This window comes from Sugiyamaella lignohabitans, chromosome A, assembly GCF_001640025.1.
Source record: "Sugiyamaella lignohabitans strain CBS 10342 chromosome A, complete sequence".
In the NCBI taxonomy this organism is placed as follows: Eukaryota; Fungi; Ascomycota; class Dipodascomycetes; order Dipodascales; family Trichomonascaceae; genus Sugiyamaella; species Sugiyamaella lignohabitans.
The window spans coordinates 3,364,454-3,385,410 of NC_031672.1; the positions used below are offsets into that span (position 1 = coordinate 3,364,454).

General features: G+C 47.0%; 5 protein-coding genes and 2 non-coding genes across 7 annotated transcripts; 3 read left to right on the plus strand and 4 right to left on the minus strand.

Annotated features, from left to right (window-relative positions):
* Window positions 1-109: 109 nt before the first annotated feature.
* EAF7 (Eaf7p) lies at window positions 110-1,504 on the minus strand (the record flags this gene model as incomplete). Its single annotated transcript, XM_018877908.1, has 1 exon — window positions 110-1,504. One exon carries the CDS (start codon window positions 1,502-1,504, stop codon window positions 110-112), a length of 1,395 nt encoding a protein of 464 aa, XP_018735264.1.
* A 1,249-nt stretch (window positions 1,505-2,753) lies between these two features.
* On the minus strand, window positions 2,754-5,066 carry AWJ20_1058 (uncharacterized protein; the record flags this gene model as incomplete). The annotated part of the gene is made up of 1 exon (XM_018877909.1): window positions 2,754-5,066. The coding sequence occupies one exon, from the start codon at window positions 5,064-5,066 to the stop codon at window positions 2,754-2,756; it is 2,313 nt and encodes a 770-aa protein (XP_018735265.1).
* Window positions 5,067-6,276: 1,210 nt separating this feature from the next.
* Window positions 6,277-8,631, minus strand: SPT5 (transcription elongation factor SPT5; the record flags this gene model as incomplete). Its single annotated transcript, XM_018877910.1, has 1 exon — window positions 6,277-8,631. The coding sequence occupies one exon, from the start codon at window positions 8,629-8,631 to the stop codon at window positions 6,277-6,279; it is 2,355 nt and encodes a 784-aa protein (XP_018735266.1).
* Window positions 8,632-13,994: 5,363 nt separating this feature from the next.
* Window positions 13,995-16,676, plus strand: GPH1 (Gph1p; the record flags this gene model as incomplete). The annotated part of the gene is made up of 1 exon (XM_018877912.1): window positions 13,995-16,676. The coding sequence occupies one exon, from the start codon at window positions 13,995-13,997 to the stop codon at window positions 16,674-16,676; it is 2,682 nt and encodes an 893-aa protein (XP_018735267.1).
* A 175-nt stretch (window positions 16,677-16,851) lies between these two features.
* AWJ20_1061 lies at window positions 16,852-16,923 on the plus strand (the record flags this gene model as incomplete). Its single annotated transcript has 1 exon — window positions 16,852-16,923. It is a non-coding gene; the product is annotated as a tRNA-Gln (tRNA).
* Window positions 16,924-17,254: 331 nt separating this feature from the next.
* AWJ20_1062 lies at window positions 17,255-17,326 on the minus strand (the record flags this gene model as incomplete). Its single annotated transcript has 1 exon — window positions 17,255-17,326. It is a non-coding gene; the product is annotated as a tRNA-Gln (tRNA).
* Window positions 17,327-18,325: 999 nt separating this feature from the next.
* On the plus strand, window positions 18,326-19,783 carry CCT2 (Cct2p; the record flags this gene model as incomplete). The annotated part of the gene is made up of 1 exon (XM_018877913.1): window positions 18,326-19,783. One exon carries the CDS (start codon window positions 18,326-18,328, stop codon window positions 19,781-19,783), a length of 1,458 nt encoding a protein of 485 aa, XP_018735268.1.
* Between the last annotated feature and the right edge of the window lie 1,174 nt (window positions 19,784-20,957).

Below are 20,957 nucleotides of genomic sequence, written 5' to 3' on the forward strand. Positions count from 1 at the left end.
TGACATCTGGGGCAGAGCCCTAGTTATCATACAAACTGAAGATCCACAAGTCAAACAAAGTGAAACTGATCATTAAAGTTCATTAAGTCGTAGCAGTAGAGTATAAAAACTATTTACGGCGAGTGCTTCTTCGCACGGGTTGAGCCTGTGGTTTAGCAGGGGTGGCTGTTTTGCGTCGTTTGGATGAACGGGTCGAGGATGATTTCGGTGGTTGCTCGTCTTCCTCCTCTTTTGCTGATTCTTCAGGTGTAGGAGCAGACGGTGATAATTCTTGGTCAGGTTCCTGTTTGGCCGACCGACTTTGAGCACGGGTCTTGCGTCTAGCAGGTTTTATGGGCGATGAGTGTGGAGGCGAGGCAACCGAGTGATCTGACTCGTTTTCTTCATCAGAAGAAGGGCCGCCAGACTGGTCGTCGTTTTCAGTTCCTGCTCTATTAGCCTCATCTGCGGTAGTTGCAATATTGGCGGCTTTTCTATTACGTTTGTTTGTCGATGGTGTACTAGCAGAAGCAGAGGCTCTCTTGGTAGAGTTAGAAGATTTCCTGTTGTCAGGAGTACTAGCAGAATGCTTTTGGCCACGTTCATCAGTTTCGCTGTCAGCTCCATGTTCCTCTTCAGAAGTATCTTCAATAGCATGGTCATTAGTAGAAGCAGCAGCTGACGCTCTGCTTCGTCGTTCTCGTTGATTTTCTTCTGGTTTCTGTTCAGATTTTACAACTATGTCCTTTGCTTCCTCTTCTTCAGTCTCTTCATTTTGTTCATCTGCTTCATCCTGTTCATTCTCCTTGTCGTCATCATGATTACTTTTGGTGTCGTCATCATTCTGATCCTTTTCGGTCTTGACATTAGTTTTGTTTTGTTCAGCATCTACAGCGTCTCCATCATCAGCTTCACTATCTGAGTCATTTTCTCCATCACCGTTTACGGCCTGTGCTTGCGCAATTATTAGATCACCATACTGGTCCCACGGCAAATCGAACTCTACAATGGCACTTGCTGTACTACTGGTACTATCAGCATCGTGATATTTATCTTCTTCTTCATCGTCTTCTCCTTCAGCGTTACTTCCATCGCCATTGACTTTTTCATCATCATCATTTTCTTGTTTATCTTCATCCTCTTCATCTTCCTCTTCCTCATCATCTTTTTCCTGATATTTCCGTTTAATCGAACTTCTCGAGCTATTACGCTTGGCACGTCGAGCACTAACAGTCTCCTCTCCATCTTCAGAATCATGTTCATTTTCCTCGTCCTGATCATCTTCTGCTTCAGGGTCACTACCATCCACAACTCCATTGTCTTCTAAACTGTCAAGACCAGGAAGATTATACAGCTCAGACAACTTGTCCCATATCTGAGGAATAGAAAGTCTTGATCCTGAAACATGCGGACTGTTGAGAAAATTACTAATACTCAGCATTCGAAAGTGTTTGTGCATACCAGCTGGTTTATAGCGGCAGACAGCTCTAAAGAGCATGGTCTCTTGCTCGACATTCCAGCTCATGATGGTCTCGTGTTCCTAAATTTCAACCCACAATCACCATAGAATCAGCAGCAAAATTTAAGTCAGAAAAAGGCAAAAAGTATTAGAAATATCAATCCTTTTTTTACCTTTTCTTTAAAAATAAATTAATACTCATATATTGGACCAGCCAGTGTTTAGCGAATTAATTCTGGACGCGAGAAGAGATCAAGTCGATAAAGATCAACAATGTGAACAGTAGGGGGAAGTGGCGCCGCATACTTTGAGGCGCAGATTGAAAAATATCGTGCATTTTAGAGATATGTATATTCAAGATTGCATTGAAAGATAAATTTCACTGTCGTACAGACTGATTCATAATCAAGAGGACTGCGAAAACAGACCGAATCTTTGGAATTTCTACACCAAATACCAACTGTAGACCATTCTCACCCATCCAAATACAAATACAATAGAAATATGAGTGGAAAGGAGTCTTTCGTGCCCTCAGGCTCTGCTGCCAGTATGAGCGCAGCTGCCGCTGGTCTCAATGTCTACAAGAACTACGGAGTTAAATATTTGTGTGCCAACTGTGCTTCTAAAGTGAACCTCAACAAAGGAGATCCTGTTCGATGCAAAGAATGTGGACATCGTGTTTTGTACAAAGAGAGAACTCGTAGAATGAGTAAGTGAGCTTGGAGTGAGAATTTGGATCAGAATCACAGCATAGAAAAAGCCCAGATGATCTTTTTGGGAGTCTTTACTAACAGAGCAGTTCAATTTGAGGCCCGATAGAGAGACGGTTGTTGTATAATATTCGAGCAGACCGGAAACAGGTTTGTTCTGGCAGGTAGACTGCCACCTTATTTAATGTGTAACGGAAACAAAAGTAATTTTACTTGGATCACTATAGGCTATACTGAGTTGGCCAGATGAAGTGAACCGAATATTCTAAGGTCTCGGGGCAGAGCACTGAGATCTTTCTAAATACTGAGATAACGAAAAAAAAAAATAGGAAGTTGTCCTGTTATATAAACGATTTAGAGGTGAAATGTTTATGCAAGTAGTATCAGTATTACAGTATTAAGAATAAGAGTATTAAGAGTATTATCATAAGAGTTGGAGGATATGAAGCCACGAGAGCTATGAACCATTTGTAGTTGAAAATGTTGAGAATATGCAATGAAGTTGTAAAAAGGCAGCAGGTCACCCCGACGCTCGACTCGAGCGTAGCGAGAGGAGCAGCGGGGTCTGGGGCGGAGCCCCAGCCGCCGGAGGCAGCAGGTCATGGCTACCTATTTTGATGGAAACTGGATGTTGGATGGTTAGGTCGTGAAGGCGGAGAAGAGGAGAGAGAAGGAGAGGGAGACGGCGACGGGGAGTCGAGTCGCAAGTGGCCATAGGGAGAAGATTTGTGGTCGTAGTTATCGTGGTCTTCTTCGATAGCGGAGATGAGTTTCTGAGTAGTTTCGTTGTATGGAGCGTTTTCGGTGGATGCTTCGAGGCGGCGGATAATGTGTTGGCGAGAGGCATGGTATTGCAGGGTTTGAAGAATGCCGTGAAGTCTGGTGAGGAGTTCGCCGATAGTGGCAGGATCATTGTCCTGGTCGAGAGCAAAGTCCACGAATTTGTTGATGCGTTCACGGTCTATTCTCGAGTCGTTCATGGAGTTGATGAGTCGGTCGACTTTAGTTTCGGATTCTTGGATCGTGGGCATTTCTGGTGAACCAGGCCGTGGTAGGTCGTGAGAGCTGTGACTTGGTCCATCGACACTCAGGCTGATGATAGGGGTAACAGGTCGGAGAATGCTAGTACCACCAGATATGTTATAGACTCCGGTGATTGGCTCAGGACTGCGACGAGATGGGTCTCTACTAGTATCCGAACCAGCAGTACCAATACCAATACCAGTCCCAGTACCAGCAGTAGCAGAAGTGGGTGGAGAAACAGCAGCATCCGAACCAGCTGTAACAGTAGCAGTGGCAGTAGCAGTGGCAGAAGATGAAGTAGCATCGGTCGATGTTGGTGCACCAGCAAGGGGTATATCGCCGATGAGAATCTCGGCGCTGTCAGAAGCATTTGCACCGAGATAGCTGTGGATTCTGCTAGCTGGAGGGATATACGAGTCGACTTTTCGTCTTATTCGTTTCCAGGTACGTTTACGAACAAACGATCTAAACCAGACATGAGTTCCATGCCAATTTCTCGAGCGAAACCGCCACGAGTACTTCCATCCCTGGTCATCGACATCTCCGGACATGTCGACATACCACCTTTTCCAAAGCCATTCCCAGGTGAAATCGGGCAGTGAGTAGTCGTTCATGCCGCCATTAAGTGCCCGACCCTGGCCAGTAGTCCAGTTATGAGGATCCAGTGGAAACAGCGATTTGTCCGAGAAAAACGGGTATCCCATGAAAAACCAGCCTCGTTGGTTCTCGACAACAGTGTCTACCCCGTAAAACAGACTCAGTTTCCGCAATCTTTCTGGATCATGATCGAGATCATCTTCACACTGGGCAAAATCAGTTGGCATTCTATCAAGAGCCGATAATAGCAGGAGATGTTCTTCCAGATCAGGTGTCAATTGAGGTTCACCCGGACGACTCGTGTCTACACCACCAGCACCACTACCAAATCTCTGGCTCGAACGTCTAAACAAATCAGCACTCGACCGTGAAAGTGATGCTGTCATACCATTTCCTATCGACCCTCTATAAGCAGGACCTCCTCCAGCACCTCCAGCGGCCGCAGCAGCAGCTGCAGCTGCTGCTCGAGCGTCCATATCCTGAGCTCTACTGACTCTTCGATGACCGTAATACAACGGTCTCTCCGAGTTTAATGCCAGAGACTGAACTAAATTATGAGCTTTATTCTGCAGTTTTGTAATCCCTACCTGTGAATGTGTTCTGTCCTTACCGCCATTACCATGACCGTGGACATGACTGTACCCACTAAAAACGCTCTCACCCGTCCGAACACTGTCAGCCGACTCCAGACTCGATCTCGGGTCCTCGACTCCTAACTCACGACCCTCACTGGCACCACCAGACACAGCTCCAACACGAGAACTATCACCAGAACCTCGACTAGCACTACCAGTGGCTCCACCAGTGGCACCACTAATCACCCCACCTGTCGACCCAGGTATCGCAGCAGCTGTCGCAACAGTAGTTCTAGGGCCACCTTCAGATCTCAGCAGTGACCTGAGATTGACAAAACTCGACTTTATACCCGACTTCGACCCCATCTGACCACTTCCACCCCCAGTCTGGTACCCACTGTCAACCTCGAGCGGATTGCGAGAGCTCGACCGCACCGCTCGTCCCGTATCGAAATTAATCTGTTCTTCTGGCGGCGATTCATCGCCTCTTCGTCTCCCAGGACTCGCACTCGGACTCTGACTCAAACTCGTCCTGTTGCCTCCACCCAAATTGAACTGTGCTAGCTCTCTGTCTCCTCCTCCTCCTCTACCACCAACTCCAACATTTCTGGCTCTTCCACCATCCTCGAGCTGTCTCCTTCCTCTCTCCAAACTGCTCCTGGCACTGTCATCCGACGACTCGGCCACTCGTCTCAAATCCTCCTCAGTCGGGACTTTCAGCATCGTTCACCCTCTGAATGTTTGTCATCTCGTGAACCACTCTCCCTTGCTATCATGCATAACCACCCCTCCGCCACATGCAGGGTTCACACACTCACCCTCGCACCCCCCTTCACTGCCTCCGGCGGCTGGGGCTCCGCCCCAGACCCCGCTGCTCCTCTCGCTGCGCTCGAGTCGGTTCCGTCTCCGGTCCCAGCAAAAAATCTCTTGCGAAGCAAGAGCAACCAGGGTCTGGGGCGGAGCCCCAGCCGCCGGAGGCAGACCCCTCCTTCCATACGGTCACGTGACACGTGTGAAATTTCAGGTGGTGAAGTACTAGGGTGAGTTGGCAGAGACTTGATCCGAGCTGAGCGGGTTAGAGAGAGTGTACAATGCTGATAAAATCGATAGATACGTTTATTGTGCGGTCGGGAGCGCTTCTGGAGGCCAGACCGGAGACGGTGAGTGAGGTTTTGTGGTGGTTTGGGGGTGGGAAGGATGGTGTTTGATGGGGGTGTTGTGGCAGGTAGGGATGTAGGTTGACTGGTGGATGAAGTACTAACAGACTGGGTGTAGACACGAGTGTCGTTGACATATTCACACAAGAACAAGAGCCGGGCCAAACCGAGTGCTGAATCGACCGCTAACGCCGCTGTGGCAAGCACAGTGGCTGCTGATGCCAAGCCAGCGGTGCTGTATGTGAAGACGTATGATCCAGTATCAGGAACCTGTTTCCGGGTTAAAATCGCACGATCCAACGAACTTTCGAGAATCTGGTCTGCTCTGGGCCCCCGGGGCGTCAGTATCACCAAAACCAGCGGATCAGGCGATATTTCGTCACTCAAACAACGAGGAATGGCATCTCTCATGAGCGGCGTCGACCAACACTTCGACGACGACGCTCCTGCCCGCGAAACAACGCCAGAACCGTCAGCCACGGGAACTACCACGCCATCGGCCACTCACTCGGAACAACCACAAGCGGGTTCTTCGAGTGGCAAGAAGAAAAAGGGCGGCAAACGGAAGTAAATGGGCGGGTGACTGCCTCCGGCGGCTGGGGCTCCGCCCCAGACCCTGGTTGCTCTTGCTTCGCAAGAGATTGCTGGGACCGGAGACGGAACCGACTCGAGCGCAGCGAGAGGAGCAGCGGGGTCTGGGGCGGAGCCCCAGCCGCCGGAGGCATGACCCGGTTCGTGTAATATACAGAGTTATTAAAAAGAAAGAGAGAATGTGTTTAGGGGGTGTCGGCCTCGTATTTGGGGGTCTCGCCGTCGTCGATGCCCCAGGCACCGGGCGTAGGTGCGCCAATGGGGCCCGGAGTGGGTGCTCCGAAGGGTGCGGGGGTCGGGGCGCCAAGTGGACCGGGGGTTGGTGCTCCGGGAGTGGGTGCTAGGTCGTCGCGGTAGGGAGCAGGGGTCGGGGCGCTGAGTGCTCCGGGAGTGGATGCTGCGAATCCTGGGGTTGGTGCCGAGTTGTAGAGAATGCCACCGCTGCGGGCTGGATTGCTGTCGCTGTATCGTGAGGATGGTGGATTGGCAAACGACGATGAAGACGAGGATGAAGATCCAAGATTGTTACTGGAACTATTGCCGAGATCCCAACCAGGGGTCGAGGATCCGGCATTCCAGGCAGGTGTTCGTCCTCCATCTCCCCCACTGTATCCGGGTGTTCTTCCTCCAGCATTCCAGGCAGGAGTTCGAGACCCAGAATTCCATGCGGGAGTCTTGTTTCCTCCTGCCCCTCCAGCCCATGCTGGTGTTTTATTTCCAGCACCACCTGCCCAGGCAGGTGTTCGAGCTCCTCCTGACCACGATGGAGTCTTGGAACCAGCCCATCCAGGGGTAGCTCCACCTGAAATAGGCCCTCCTGGTCCGCCAGGACCTCCATTAAATCCACCAGGTCCACCAGGTCCTCCATTATATCCGCCAGGACCACCAGGACCTCCTGGTCCGCCATTATAACCACCACGGGGTCCACCAGGACCTCCTCGGAACCCACCAGGACCGCCGGGACCTCCTCCCATTCCACGTCCGGGAAATAATGCGTCCAAATACGACAGTTTTCCCGAGCCATTGGGATTGTCAAATAGCAGTTTCTCGATATCGACAGTGACGACTTTATTTTTAGCGTCGAGCTCGATCCGCGCCATATTATCGTTGAAGTCCTTGATAAGACCGCTGAATCCCTTGTATTGAGATCCTCGGCCAATAGTCACTCGCTTGCCAATGACTCTGTTTCGTGGGATGTTTCCTCTAGTAGCACGATGGACTTGAGGTGGGCCCATACCACGAACTTCGGGGTTCATTTTATTGAGATCCACCATGCCAGGCTGAGCTTCATCTCGAGCTCCTTTGGTCGACACGGTCTGAACATTGCCGATTTTGCTAACAAAAACACCCAGGTTCTCAGCAATGTCTCGGTCATGCAAAAATATATACAATCGGTGAATATGAAGCACTTTACCCTGACGACCTTCTCCTGATACTTCACGAACAGTATCGCCCTCGCGGATCTCTCGTCCGTTACGATCCGTAGCAAACCGTGATCGTTGGTCTTTAATCACTTTCATGATAATAGAACTGGGTGGTAATGTTCTGATTTGTCCGTCCTGGTCAAGAACTTGTACCGATTCTCGCTCAATGTTCACAATACAGCCGACTGCTTGTGCATTCAACTGCACCAAATCGTACAATTCAAACTTACCTAGAACATTGGATCCTCCAATATCCGACGCTGCTTTCAAGTCTTTAGAAAATACGGTAATTTCTTCTTGTGACAGATCACTTAATAAAGTGACGCTGTTGTCTCGTAACGAGATCTTTACAACCATACCAGTATCATCTTTATAATTACCGTTGATAACTCGTACGTGGTCTCCTACCGAGAATCGTTTACGAAGAGTCGAAATAGGCACCTCGAATTTCTCGTCTTTCAGTAACTGGCCGGTACCTACAATAGTGACAATATCTCCAGTGACATCTATCACTTTACCCTGCATACCAGCTTGTTCTCCACTATGAACCTCGACATGCTCACCAGGCTGGAAATTCGATCCAGTAGCCAAAGCAGACTTTTTCATGCTCTGAGACAGAGCCAGCAAATCAATTCCCTCTTCACTGGCATTATTGAATCGAGTCAGTTCTTCCAGACGAGGATTGACATTGTCGGTAGTCAGAAACGAGATTTTGAAATCTTTTAATAAATAACCATTTTCATAGTCTTCACCAGCATACGAAAACGAGTTGGCGCCTCTTCTTTGCAGGTTTCTCTGGTCGTACTGAGATGCTTCAGTGGCTGAAAACAGCCGAGGAGGAGGCCGGGCCTTGGCTGCTGCTGCTCCGCCAAACCCGCCTCTTTTTCTCTTCAAAGCATCTGAATCAATCACCGACGCTGATTTACCGTAATCTAATCTTGGTACGACCTTGAGTCGCGCTTCAAGCCCGTTTTCACTGAGATTCTCCACAATAGCCAGGTCTCCCATGTACTTTCCTCGCTTGATACGAACATAGTTTCCGGGTGTTAGTTCTTGTTCTTTTGACTTGTTCACCCGGAACATATCTGGATATTCTTTAATAGGAACCAGCACCATATTTGTGGGATACACATTAGCAAAACCACGTAGTGCTTCCTGGACTGCAGCCTGTTTGCGGGCCTCTATGTATATATATCCAGTAAAAGTGTCTCTTTGGAAAGCCGAGAAGATTTCCAAAGGGTTTTTAGTGTACTGTAAATTGACTTTCTTCTTCAAAACAGATCTCACCAGTTCTTTTTCCTTACCTGGTTTACAACGGACTCCCCAGATATTCGGGTCATGAACCGACGGCAGCAGCAGACGCTGCGGCACCACTCCGGTATCCTCTCTGTACTTAGACGCCGTCGACCGTCCGTATTTCTCCCTATACTCGGAAGCCAGTCGTTCGGCGTCCTCCTCGGCAATGGCCTCTCGTCTCCTGTCCACCTCTCGGTGCAATCTATCGTCGTTGTCCTCGACCTCATCCAGCTCAGGCTCCTGAATAAACCCGTCCTCCCGCAACAGACCCTCCTCGTCCTCTTCGAAATCCTCCTCATCCTCGTCAACCTCGGCTTCTACATCCAAAAATTGGTTTCTTCTCTCTCTTCTAGGACGTTTTCTCCGCGACTGCTCTGTTAGATCTAGGTCTTTCTGGGCCCCCGAGCCTGCCTCCGGCGGCTGGGGCTGCGCCCCAGACCCCCCGGCTCCTCTCGCTTCGCTCGAGTCGGACGTCGGGATGCCCTCGTTTAGTTGGGGTTCACAGAATTGCTCGCGAGTGCGGTTCATGGACCCGCAACAACGATCTCTAAACACCGTTGCCCGATCCCCACGCCCGACTCGAGCGAAGCGAGAGGAGCCGGGGGGTCTGGGGCGCAGCCCCAGCCGCCGGAGGCACACCCCCATCCCCCAAACAGTCCCCAGTGGACCGTGGTACTTACACTGACTTCTTCTTCTTCGTCGTCGTCCTCGTCGTCCTCGTCATCTTCGTCGTCGTCATTTTCGGCTTCTTCGTCCGGTATTTGGTCCTGGTCGTCGCCACTGTCGGCGCCGTCGCCATTTATCCGGTTTTCAGATTCTTGGTCATCCGCGAGCTGTTGTTTGACGTTGGCCGACGAGTGGTCGTGGCCGTCTTCGTCGTCGTCTTGCTCGGCTCCGGGCGTCGTCACCTCATCTTCTCGCCCGTACTCTTGCTCTTCTTTGATCTGCCGCTCCGACATTTTCTGTTCTGTAGCCTGTTCTTGCTAAAAAACCCCGGCAATGAGCTAACTTTGTCAACTGTCTTCGTTGCTCAACCGCTCGTCTCTTCTCATGCCACACCGCGATCTCACAAAACTGAAATTTGGTGTCTCGTATCCAGGTTAGGGCTTGTATCCCGTTCCAGCACCTGTAATTTTTCAGAGACTAGTCACGTGATATAAGTTTGAAAAGGGTTCATTTTTTGGCTTTTTGAGGATTTGATTCTGTTTTATTTGCCAGAAATGATCTTGCTAGAGTGGTGATTGAATACCAGAGCTCTCAAGAGAGTTTAATAGGACACTGCTGGTGACGAGTTTCATGCAGAGACTTTAGATGTACTGTGTCGATCTCTGACATGACTCAGGGGGTCCAGTACCCCAACCAAGCTCGAAAATACTTTTGCCGATGAATTGTGTCACTGTCATCTTACTACTGCCTCGTTAATCGATATATACGTTTGTAGATGTTTTTATATGGTGTTTTTTCTTCGCCATACTTGAATCATCGCTCGTTCCACCCCATTCTACGGGCTGTAACCTGCTCATGAACATGAACCAAGTACAGAGCAGAGTGAAACATCTGTGAACAGTCATTCGATTGACATTCTGTTCAATATCGGGAAAGTGGGACATGACAAGTCTTCAGAATTTCAAACCATGTTCAGAACACTGTGGTACCTCTGGCGGTTCCGTGGCTAGAAGCACACTTGAACGCCCCAAATCCACCACTACCTCGCTACTCACACCACCCAGATCCCTAAACAGTCTCTCCCAAGCACGAAGTCACCCGACGCAACGACGTGAGCACAGCAAGAGGAGCAGTGGGGTCTGGGGCGCAGCCCCAGCTGCCGGGGTCAGACCCGGGGCCGGGGTTGTGCCTCCGGCGGCTGGGGCTGCGCCCCAGACCCCGTTGCTCCTGCTTCGCAGGAGATTACGAGGACCGTGGCGGTTAGGGGTGGAGATAGGGAGAGGTTGTTTCTAGTTTGAGGCTGTGAAGGAGAGTGCATTTGAGGTGTAGTCCTGTTAATATTTCTGAAGAGGAAGACCACTGTCATGTCATCTGACTGATAATCTTATTTTTGAAAAACTTAATAGTTCCTTCAAGCTAGAGATGCCTGGAGATCACTCAGCATCGACTCACAATCAATAATATGGCAATTGTAGATCATATCTACTTCTGCCTATATAAGGTTTTTCAGGGGGTGCAATTACATGGCGTGATGTTCCCGGATCCACCTCTCCAGCCGATTGATCCGTTTAACAGTCAACAGACAACCGAAAGACCAACTCCTCTACATTGCTTTAACGAAACTGCTGACCTGGATAAACTCGCTGACTCAGTACCCGACTGACACAGCATCAAATGTTCTAGTAGCACGCTGGCAGCAAAACCATTTCTTTCACGAAGCGGGCTTAGAACGGACAGATACCTTACCACACCTGTCAAGTGCTTGTGTGGATTCAAATTGGCTCATGAAGTATAACATAGTGAAAGCTTTCACTGTGGCATCTCGCATCTCGGTTTACCCCTGGAGCTGCTATTTCTCCGGACCAATCTAGATCTGCCCACTATTTGTTTCACGTCCTGCATAATGGCACATTGTTCTCTACGCCGATCGGGCCCGAAACATTACGAGATGCAGCGCACTAGTCCATCTAGCCACGAATTTATCCGGAGCCAAGTTTCGTAGTGGGGTGGTTTGTTTACAAACGGCTCACTTCCCTCTGAATTGATAATAATAACCAACTAACGAGCAAACGAACAAACCCAAATGTATCGTTTTTTATAAATCACCCATAAACCAGGCAGTGGCAGGTTATAATACCTTTCGAGATAGCCAATGAACAGTTACTATCGAGGCTTTCAACATCCAACCGGACTCAAAAGGCCGGCCGGCTGGTAATTAGCCGGGCGGTGTCCAGTTGCCTCCGGCGGCTGGGGCCCTGCCCCAGACCCCGCTGTGCTCGCTTCGCGAGCGTCTGATCCGTCCACTATCAATCGTAGAAAATAACGGAACCCAAGCCCCACCGGGCCCTACGAAGCCCGAGTCGAGCGAAGCGAGACGAGCAGCGGGGTCTGGGGCGGAGCCCCAGCCGCCGGAGGCAGAGCCCCTCCCGCCGGCCAGGGGGAAAGAGGGGCAGTGAGGGCCCCGCCGGAAGACGCGTGTTTATGCGAGAGGATGCATCAGGCTCAGCGGGTTGCAGTCGGATTTTTTCCTTTGTCTGAGGACGGATGAGACGATAGTTGGCGATAAAGTAGGCCAAGTGCAGGCCGATCGGCCCGTTTGGGCAAGAGGGTAACAACCTAAGCGGGCTAATCTGCCGAAAGTCTGCTTATATGTAGGTTTAGCGAGCATGGCATGCTCGGGACTGTGGCCAGTTGGGATGGGATGGCAGGCTTGTGCCGGTCGGGGCTGGCGAATCCGGCCAGAGCGGGTTGATTTTAGGCTACTGGGTCTGCGTTCGAGGGAGGGTGGGTAGCAAGCAGCAGGAATCCAGCAGGAGGTCGGTAGGCAGGGGAGCAGCAGGTGGGGGGCAGAAATGCGCCTGGAACCCCCCTCCCTCAGGCATGCTGTTGCTGCTGCTCAGGCTGGCTGGCCATCAGCAGGTGCTATTTGTTGAGACCACACCAATACAACCAACCTTGTTGCGATCAAAGACAAACTGTCTCAGATTTTAGTTGAACTTTAAAACGTAGGCATTTCCGGAAAGTTTTTCTTCTTCCCGTGCTAAGTTTAGAATTTCAATTCCTGATCAATTGAAAGAAAAGTGAGTATATTGATATTGGAAATTCACCAGACTAGTGGTAATGTGGTAGTGAGATATAGCGAGATGGATAGAGAGAGTGGTGCGACAAGGCGGGTCTAGAACATATGGTTCTGGTTCTCGTTGATAGTGGTTATTTTGATGAACTGGCTAAATGAACTTCAGCAATTGAAGCTCACGAAGAGTTTATGACTCGTGGATCACGGCAAGAGAGTAGGGAATCAAGCAATTCGAAACAAAGCAGTGCGTGCAATTGAAGCGCTGAGTTGTTATAGAAGGAAAGCAATAAGGATGAGATATATTCTGAACCAAGAACAGAAGAAGATTAGAATAGGAACCAGATCAAGAACAAGAAAAAGCTCGATGCTCGCCAATTGCTACCTGGCGGGCCATCATATCGCATCGATAGATGATTTGAGACTAGGGTACTAGACAAGACCATATTACGAGTATCTTGAAGCAATTGGATGACAAGCGGCCACAACGGAGTTTTATGAGCTATAAAAAACCGATGCAACCATAATTGATAACTAAATTGGTTGACTTGATAGATCACCTTGTTTTAAGCAGGCATCTTGAACATGTGCTTCAGAGTGATACAGGTTGCTCAAGCTGATTAAAAAAACAAACTGTTCAACTTTGCTGAGAATTTTGGCTTAGTGATAAGAAGCTATGGCATTGGTGTTGTTCTCTTGTCTCTTGTCTTCTTTCCCTACGTTTTCAATCTTTTTGTCTTTTTCACTCTATTTTCGGAAGAAGTGATTTAATAAGAGATGCTGGCAAAGTGTGATATGCAATGTAGGGATTGTCTGCATTGTAATTAGATTTGTCTTCTGATTCTACAAATTGCCATGCTCTTGGTTGATATTCTGATATTTTGATATTCTTATACTATTACCTGACCAGGACTGAGTTTACTTCAGATTCCATTTCTCGTGGAGAACAGAAACAATTGCAATTGGCTGAGAGTATCACTAGACCTGTTTGGGGAGGTGACTAGCTATGTTTCAATCTCAATTCTCTCACAGCAATAGTCAGATGAGTGGTGTATATTACCTGCTCATCAGTCTCAGCCCATATTGATACTATGGTGATGGCTTTCATCTTTCATCAGTCTACCTACCAAAGAGTCCACCGTCTTCTATTTTGATCCCTGTATCTGTTTCTGTGTGGCTGTTTCTGTACTATTACGAATACTGTGGTCGTAATATGCAGTTTTTGTTTCCTCAGTTCGAGCTCATTAAGTCGAATGTTAGATATGATCGAAATTTTACTTCTCTTAGAAGAGTTGTACTCTCATGCCCTTCTCAATCACCCTCGTTCACTCGTCAATCCATCACTGGCCAGAGTCCAAGCCGCTCGCGAAGCGAGCACAACGGGTCCGGGCAGAGCCCGGCCGCCGGAGGCGCAATACCCCCACCAGAAACTAACCCGAACAGCATGGATCCCCTTGACTCAAGACCGTCTTCTGGTGCGACCTCGGGAGCCACGTCTCCCGCTGCTTCTTCATACTCGTTCTCGTCTGCGTTCCCATTCGATGTCGATCCAAGACAGAAATTGAGACATCGTCGTGCTTTGTCGGGTATTACTCCCCGTGAGTTGAAGTTCATCGACTCGGTGATCCCCCTCAAGTCTCGTCAACAATGGAAGAAGTTTGCTGTGAAGGAGGTCGAGTCGAAAGACGACTTCCAGTCTGAGTTTGTTCGTCATGTAGAGATCACTTTGGGCCGTTCGTTATACAACTGTGACGAGCTTGCTGCCTACCAAGCAGCCGCTAGATCTATTAAGACCAAGTTGATTGTACAATGGAATAGAACTCAACAACAACACACTCTGTCGGATCCTAAGCGTATTTACTATTTGTCATTAGAGTTTCTCATGGGTAGAGCCATGGATAATGCCCTGTTGAATACAGGTCTTAAGGACGCTTCTAGACAAGGTTTGGACGAGTTTGGGTTTAGAATGGAGGATGTATTGGAGCAAGAGCCCGATGCCGGTCTTGGTAATGGTGGTTTGGGCCGTCTGGCTGCTTGTTTCATCGACTCGTTGACCACATCCAATTATCCTGCTTGGGGTTATGGTATTCAATACAAGTATGGTATTTTCCAACAGAAGATTGTTGATGGATACCAGGTCGAGCAACCTGATTACTGGCTCGTTTACTCGAATCCTTGGGAGATCACTCGTCGTGAAATTGCTGTTGATGTCATGTTCAATGGTTATGTTCAAAGAACTGCTGATGACCAAGGTATTGTCAAGAAATCTTGGGTTGGAGGTGACTTTGTCAGAGCTATTGCCCATGATATGCCCATTCCTGGTTACAAGACTAACAACGTCAATAACTTGAGATTATGGTCATCTGAACCCCATGTTGAGTTTGATTTCAGCAAGTTCAACGAAGGTGACTATGACCAAGCTGTTCGTGAACAAAACAATGCTGAGACTATCTCGTCAGTGCTTTATCCCAATGATAACTTCTACTCTGGTAAGGAGTTGCGTTTGAAGCAACAATACTTCTGGGTAGCTGCTTCTCTCAGTGATATTGTTCGTCGATTCAAGAAGACCCGTCGTCCTTGGAAGGAGTTCTCCGACCAAGTGGCTATTCAACTTAACGATACTCACCCTACCTTGGCTATTGTCGAGTTGATGAGAATCTTTGTTGATAGAGAGGGTCTTGACTGGGACTCTGCCTGGGCCATTACCACTGAGACTTTTGCCTACACCAACCACACTGTTCTTCCCGAAGCTTTGGAGAAGTGGTCAGTCGATGTTTTGGGCCACTTGTTGCCCCGTCATTTGGAAATCATCTACGATATCAACTTGTTCTTCTTGCAAATGGTTGACAAGAAGTTCCCTAAGGATCGTGAGTTGCTTTCTAGAGTATCGATTATCGAAGAAAGCTCTCCTAAACAAGTCCGTATGGCATATCTGGCCATCATCGGTTCTCACAAGGTCAATGGTGTCGCTGAGTTACACTCTGAGCTTATTAGAACCACTATTTTCAAGGACTTTGTTGCCATTTACGGTGCTGACAAGTTCATGAACGTTACTAATGGTATCACCCCTCGTCGTTGGTTGTTGCAAGCCAACCCTGCCTTGGCTTCTCTTATTGCCGAAAAGCTCGGTGGCAGCTACGACTACCTAAAGGATCTTGGTTTGTTGAAGGGTATTGAAAAGTATGCTCATGACTCTGAATTCCAGACTCAATGGTACAATATTAAGCGTGCCAATAAGGAGCGTCTTGCCAAGCTTGTCAAGTCTCAGAGTGGACTGGTTCTCAACCCAGATGCGCTCTTTGATGTGCAAGTTAAGCGTTTCCATGAGTACAAGCGTCAACAGCTCAATATCTTTGGTGTTATCCATCGTTACTTGGAACTCAAGGCCTTGTCTTCTGAGGAGAAGAAGAAGGTGGTACCCAGAGTTAGCATTTTCGGTGGTAAGTCAGCTCCTGGTTACTATATGGCCAAGGTTATCATCAAGTTGATTAACAGCGTTGCTGCTGTTGTCAATGAGGACGAGGATGTCAAGGGATTGCTGCAAGTGGCCTTTGTCGAAGACTATAATGTGTCCAAGGCTGAAATCATTACTCCTGCTTCTGACATTTCTGAACACATTTCAACTGCCGGTACCGAGGCTTCTGGTACCAGTAACATGAAGTTTGTTCTTAATGGTGGTCTCATTATTGGTACTGTTGATGGTGCCAACATTGAGATTGCCCGTGAGGTTGGCGAAGAGAACATGTTTATGTTCGGTCACCTTGCCGAAGCCGTCGAAGACCTTCGTTTTGATCACCGATACCGCGGCGTCAAGCTCAATGACAAGTTGCAGAAGGTGTTTGAGACTATTCAATCAGGCATATTCGGCGAGTCACACATTTACAACGACCTCATCTCATCTATCCGCGATAATGGTGATCACTATCTCGTTAGCGATGACTTTGACACCTATCTTGATGCTCAGAGACGTGTTGACGAGGCCTTTGTCGACAAGGACACCTGGGTCTCAAAGAGTATCATTGTTGTCGCCAACATGGGTTTCTTCTCCTCTGATAGAGCTATCGATGAGTATGCAGAGACCATCTGGAACGTTGAGCCTCTCCCTATCGCTAATTTCGACGAGTAACGCGCTGACAAGTTTCTTTATACTTATACAATTTCTTGAATCCTTAATATATATATTTTTTGTCCCTGCCTCCGGCTGCTAGGTCTCCTTCTTCAGCGTCTTACTCTTCAGGCTAAAGTTAATCGATCTGATAAAAGGGACGGCCTCCTACCAGCGTCACAAACAGACTTCAAATGGTTGCATGGTGTAGCGGTTATCACATCAGATTTTGATTCTGGGAATCCCGGTTCGACTCCGGGTGCGACCTTCTGCTTCAAGCTCCTCTTTTTTTCCTTTTTTATATCGAAGATTTAGAGACCACCCTATACACTCTCTATTATTGACGCTAACGTACCCAGTGGGATACGAAATGTAGTTCAAAGGTTCGAAAATAGACACTCCATTCCTTGAATTTACTGGTCAGTCTGCCTCCGGCGGCTGGGGCTCTGCCCCAGACCCCGCTGCTCCTCTCGCTACGCTCGAGTCGTTTGCTAAGACCGACTTTCAGTGTCTGATTAACTTTGAATTCGAATAACATCCGATGGTGTAAAAAAAATGCTTATTAAATTGCTCTACCCCTGAGTAAATTCAGGCAAAAAAGGTCGCACCCGGAGTCGAACCGGGATTCCCAGAATCAAAATCTGATGTGATAACCGCTACACCATGCAACCTGGCTATTGGCTTCTCATTTTTTCATTATACTGTCACCTAGCTATCTGAGTTTTTCCAGACCATAAAGTTTTGTGGTATTTACGCTATTTTCGGCATCCTAAAGACCTCCAATGGTATAAAGGTTGTTCCTCCTCTAATCTCAGAAGGAAATAACTGTTCCTGGGCAACAAAACAAGTGTTAAAGGGAGCCGGAATTGTCAACGCAGGGCAAATGGTTAAATGATAGCTGATACAGTTTCAGAAACAATAAACACGATTGACTTTTACTATTATTATTACTATCATGTAAAATTATATACTTTGGACTATAAAAAATACGTTCCTTTGATCATAAATAATTACCAAATATTTTATTTTGTATGACTTGTGTATTTTATTCGTATTAGTTAGTTGATGCCGAACATGCACACGAACTGAACTCTTACTTAGCTCCTTAAAAACGTCCGTACTCCGTTAAAATTAGTACATTGAACGACCAAGTACCTATTTTATTCATTTTATAACTATATTTCACGTTAAATTACAGAACTGGACCTAAAATTTAAGGTAAATTGAAATTGGTTCTAGATCCAGCAATCACGTGATTAACGCGCGGCGGATCACAGCCGCATTGGAAACGTTCTGAACAATTCGACAGTAAAAAGCAGCGTTTATGATCCGTAAGTTTGTCAACACGCTTCGTTTGGTTGACAACAGGATATCAAAAATCAATTGAGATCAAAATGGTAAGTAAGCATGTGTTGGCAATGAGGCTCTTAGCATCTGGTTTATATTTGAATAGTTTATTGTTTGTTAGCCAAGGGTTCTCATTGGTGCCAGCTAGGATGCGACCTGTGAAACCGATGGTAATGAGTGAGGACTAACATTGATCTCTATAGTCAGTTCCTATTTTCGGAGATGAAGTGGTAGAAGAAAGGGCTGAAAATGCCCGTCTTTCGGCTTTTGTTGGTGCCATCGCTGTCGGTGACCTTGTCAAAAGTACTTTGGGACCCAAAGGAATGGACAAGTTGTTGCAGTCGTCAACATCAACAAACTCCCTCGTCACAAATGATGGTGCTACCATCTTAAAGAATATCCCATTCAATAATCCAGCTGCTAAAGTTCTCGTTAATATTAGTCAAGTTCAGGATGACGAGGTCGGTGATGGTACAACTTCAGTAACAGTACTAGCCGCCGAATTATTAAGAGAGGCTGAAAAGTTGGTAGACAAAAAGATCCATCCCCAGACAATTATCGAAGGCTACAGAGTTGCTTCTAAAGCAGCATTGACTGCTTTGGAAAAATCTGCAGTCGACTCGTCAGCAGATCCCGTACGGTTTAGAAATGATTTAATTGCAATTGCCAAGACTACATTGAGTTCCAAGGTTTTGAGTCAAGATAAAGACTTTTTTGCTGAGCTAGCTGTCAATGCTATTCTACGTTTGAAAGGGTCAACCAACTTGGAGCATATCCAAATTATCAAAAAAGCAGGAGGAAAATTAAGTGATTCCTACCTCGATGAAGGATTCATCCTCGATAAAAAATTCGGAGTTAAACAACCTAAAAAGATTACCAATGCCAAGATCTTAATTGCCAATACCTCTATGGACACTGATAAGGTGAAGATCTATGGAGCCAAGATGAGAGTTGATTCTACGGCGAAATTGGCTGAGCTCGAAAAAGCCGAGAAAGAGAAAATGAAACTCAAGGTCGAAAAGATCAAGGCTCATGGAATCAACTGTTTTGTTAACCGTCAACTTATTTACAATTGGCCAGAACAGTTGTTTTCCGATGGTGGCATTAACACTATTGAACACGCGGATTTCGTTGGTGTCGAGCGTTTGGCGCTCGTTACTGGTGGTGAGGTTGTTTCTACATTTGACCACCCTGATAAGGTCAAATTGGGCCACTGTGATTCCATTGAGGAAGTCATCATTGGTGAAGATTCAATGATCCGATTTTCTGGTGTTGCTGCTGGTGAGGCCTGTACCATTGTTCTTCGTGGTGCTACTGATCAATTACTAGAAGAAGCTGACCGCTCTTTGCATGACGCTTTATCGGTGCTATCTCAGACTACAAAGGAAACTAGAACAACTTTAGGCGGTGGTTGTGCAGAGATGGTTATGTCTAAGGCTGTAATGGCTGCCGCTCAGAACGAGGAGGGAAAGACGGCTCTGGCTGTGGAGGCTTTTGCTAATGCACTTAAGCAGCTGCCCACTATTCTTGCTGACAATGCCGGCTTTGACTCGAGTGACCTCGTCACTAAATTACGTAATGCTGTTTATGAAGGTATGACCACTTATGGTCTTGATCTGGATAACGGTAAAATTGCAGACATGAGAGAGCTGGGTATTATCGAATCATACAAACTCAAGCGAGCTGTTGTTACCAGTGCCTCAGAAGCTGCCGAGCTGCTTCTTCGTGTAGATAACATCATCCGCTCTAAACCCAGAACTGCTGATAGGAATAGAATGTAGTGTATACCCTTTAATCTGATTTTTCATTTCTAGGAAAATAGTACAAATTGACAGCTGGCCTTAATTTGCAAGTAGGCATGTAAACTGCTTTGAATTATCGTAAAAAAATGCGCCAACTGAACTCCACCAGTTATCAAGATACTCACCCGTTTATTGGCTCGATGAATCACAAGGTAACATTCTTCTACTATATATAATCACTATTGTATACGGTTGTATTTAAACTTAAAGATTAAATAAGCGATTTCGGAAGCCATGATCAGTATACCGCAATTTGATTCCCTTGAATTAGTTATAGAGGACACCAGGCTGATGCTGTGACAGACCAAAAACCGGCGATAATAATGCGGCCTCTTTAGTCTCTGACTATGGGGATCGAGCGAGAAGTATAATCGTGAAAAGATCGGCTGAAAAAGTCACCCATGATAATTTTCTAACCTAGCTATATTTTACTATTGGTAGGTTGTTTTATTTTTCATTTCATTTTCCTATACCTATTTTGTAAGAGGAATTATAGCTTTTAGTTAGAAGACTTTGAGGAACGTCAATAAGAGAACCAGGGATATCATGCTTTGACTGGACGTCAACCTGGTGCCTTAGCTCTTTTATGAATAAGCTAGTCCAAGCTTATGTTAACTGCTATACCATTAAAACTGATTTATTTTCATTATTCCCAGTTTAATTTCTGCCTCCCAATTATATTGTTACCCGGACTACGGGGTTTCTTGAGATTACACCGTATGGCAGAGAACAATGATCAGAAAGGTGGCACTGAATGTCATAAATTGGAAATAATAGATTTCCGCTGAAAATATATTTAATAGGCTAAACATATTATACTTCTAATAAGCCTTCGATACATATACCACATAAAATTTCATTTTCTAACATGGTCAAGTTACTACATGGCTTGTAAATTATAAGTCCTCGAGGCCAAAATGTTTCACTCCGGGTAACACCAAATGTTCCCCGACTCACATATTGATATTAACAATTCCTGACAAGATCATGAGTTGAATCATGGTTTACACTTTCTAGGATAAACGTCTAGACTAATATGTCTAGCAAATTGAGCTCAACTACTATTTTTATCCGGTCGCCTGGGGGCTAGCAGTGAGCAGAATGAGGCTTCTCGATTAATATCTCCAGACTGAGTCCAATTCAACAAGCATTT